This window comes from Austrofundulus limnaeus, unplaced genomic scaffold, assembly GCF_001266775.1.
Source record: "Austrofundulus limnaeus strain Quisiro unplaced genomic scaffold, Austrofundulus_limnaeus-1.0 Scaffold20, whole genome shotgun sequence".
Taxonomy (NCBI): Eukaryota; Metazoa; Chordata; class Actinopteri; order Cyprinodontiformes; family Rivulidae; genus Austrofundulus; species Austrofundulus limnaeus.
In genome coordinates, this window is record NW_013952422.1 from 1220472 (window position 1) to 1222726 (window position 2255).

The 2255-nt window shown below is 39.6% G+C and overlaps 1 protein-coding gene across 1 annotated transcript; it reads right to left on the reverse strand.

Moving 5' to 3' along the window:
* LOC106514468 (RNA-directed DNA polymerase from mobile element jockey) lies at nucleotides 1-731 on the reverse strand (the record flags this gene model as incomplete). Its single annotated transcript, XM_014003752.1, is given in 1 exon segment — nucleotides 1-731. A coding segment is annotated over 1 exon segment (731 nt), but the record flags the coding sequence as incomplete, so codon positions are not given.
* Between the last annotated feature and the right edge of the window lie 1524 nt (nucleotides 732-2255).

Genomic DNA, 2255 nt, shown 5'->3' on the forward strand with positions numbered 1-2255 from the left:
TCTTAGTGCAGGTCTCATTATGGCTACTAAGCAGCTCCTGAGTACTGTCATAGGCAGAGGTTTCGCGGGCTATACCAGCAGTAGAAGTGAACGCAGATGAGAAAAGAGCAGCAGTTGAATTGTTAAATATGCGACAGCTCCTGGCTGGGGCCGGAGATTTTGGCGCATGAGAAAGAGATATTTCAAAAAAGATGTGTTTATGATCAGAAACAGTAGCATCACCAATCTCAGGATTTAACACAGATAGACCATGGGACAGAACCAGATCCAGTGTGTGACCCTGTTGATGAGTTGGACCAACAACATTTTGTACCAGGTTGAAAGAGTGAATTAGATTTAGAAAGTCATGAACCAACGGCTTGTCAGGGCAACAAACGTGTAAATTAAAATCACCTAAAATCAAAACTCTGTCATATTTCAAAAATATTCCAGTCAGGAAATCTGAGAGTTCACTGATGAAGCCTCTGGTGGTTTTAGGTGATCTGTAGATCACCGCACACAGCAAGGGGTTAGAGCGGCCCAGTTCGAAATGCAGCAACTCAAAAGTCTGAAAAGCTGCTGCCTGTAAGAGTCTACAGTTCCAGAGTTTCTTAAAAACAGTCAACACRCCTCCTCCTCTTCCAGACAGCCTGGGAGTGTTAAAAAATGTACAATCCACCGGTAAAAGTTCGGAGAAAACAGACAGCTCACCAGGAGAAAGCCAAGTTTCCGTGAGGAACATGAAGTCCAGAACATGAAATCATGTTATAATGTCATCTCCTCATCAAAAACGTACCCAGAATACCGCTTTAACTCATTCATCACAAATCCTTGAATCTCCTGTGGCCATGTGGACCTGCCTAAACGCTTATTGGTACAAAGCACCGCCTATTAACCCAAAGCTCCTCCCTAGAGCTCAGTCTGCAGCCGAGCTCCCGACCCACCCCTCCCCTGCGCCTCCCCCACACGGCTCCACTACTAACTGCAGCAAACAAGTAGCAAACACCTGGTGGAGCTGCACGTCTGTTGAGCTTGTAACACTAACTACAAAACATAGCTTCATATTAATTAAATTTATAGTTTTTTTTTACAAAAAGTAGCCTAACATTGACGTATATGTATGAGAGGAGGACTGGGAGGTATATTACCAAGCTTAAACGTCTTGTAAGTCTCTGTACTCGCTCCAGTGCTTCAGAAAATGTGCTTTCTGGGTCTGACCTGGGGTCATTCAACTGTATCCTGAGTTGCCATTTTCCAAAACCAGTATGTTGCTTTTAAAAAATATGCAACACTCCTACGAAAGGTTGTAAATGGCATGAAGCATTGTTGTGAAGTGGGAGTGTCAGAAACGGAAGGAGTTTCGTAAAGAGACAGAGACCAATTTCAAGGTGTTTGGATAAGCTAACATGCAAAGGCAACTTATTTTTGCTATATACAGCATTTTAATAACAACTGAAAGTAACATAATTACTAGATTGTTGTATAGAATTGAAATATGTACCTGGAAAATACATAATACTCACCTTCATAAGGAACCATTAAATACATTTTGTTGTGTACTTGGTGTCTCTAGAAGTGCAGAAAAGTTTAATTTAGTCTCTCCATGTGCTGCATAAATATCTTTATATTATGTTTGGATCATATTTTTCAACTCATTCAGTTTTCTCTTTTTTTCTGTGACATTTTCTAAACTTACGTCACAGTTTTTGTGATGGAACTTCACTTTTAAAGGGTTCAATATGTAAGGCTGCATGGACAAGACTTCTCTTGTTGACATCTTTAACTTAATTTGTAAATAACACATTTCTGTGCAGCTATATAGTCATAAACCCCTCCATCAAAATGGAATGAACTGCTCTGAAAGCTGAAAGAGGGCGGGCTGTGAAGCACCTCATTTGTATTTAAAGGGACACCCTCAAAATGAGCTGATCTGAGACACAAGAAAATGGGTGAAAGAGAGGCTTGTGTACAATAAAGACCAGGGGTTCTTAATCTTTTTGACCTTGGGGCCCAGTTTATTGAACAGAAAGTGGCACGAGGCCCAGTCAGACATTACCAATGTACGGATCAAAATGATAATTATTCTAAATCTTGGTTTAATTTTTATTGTATTTACATTATAACTAAATTAAATACACTTACATTTTAAAAGTAAAACTCCTGTCAAATAACCACAAGACGTGATTATGACAATTTTTTTATAATGTAACCTGCCCATAACAATTATTTGAACAAACAGTCAGTCAACAGACCACTCAGGCTTATCATACATATAT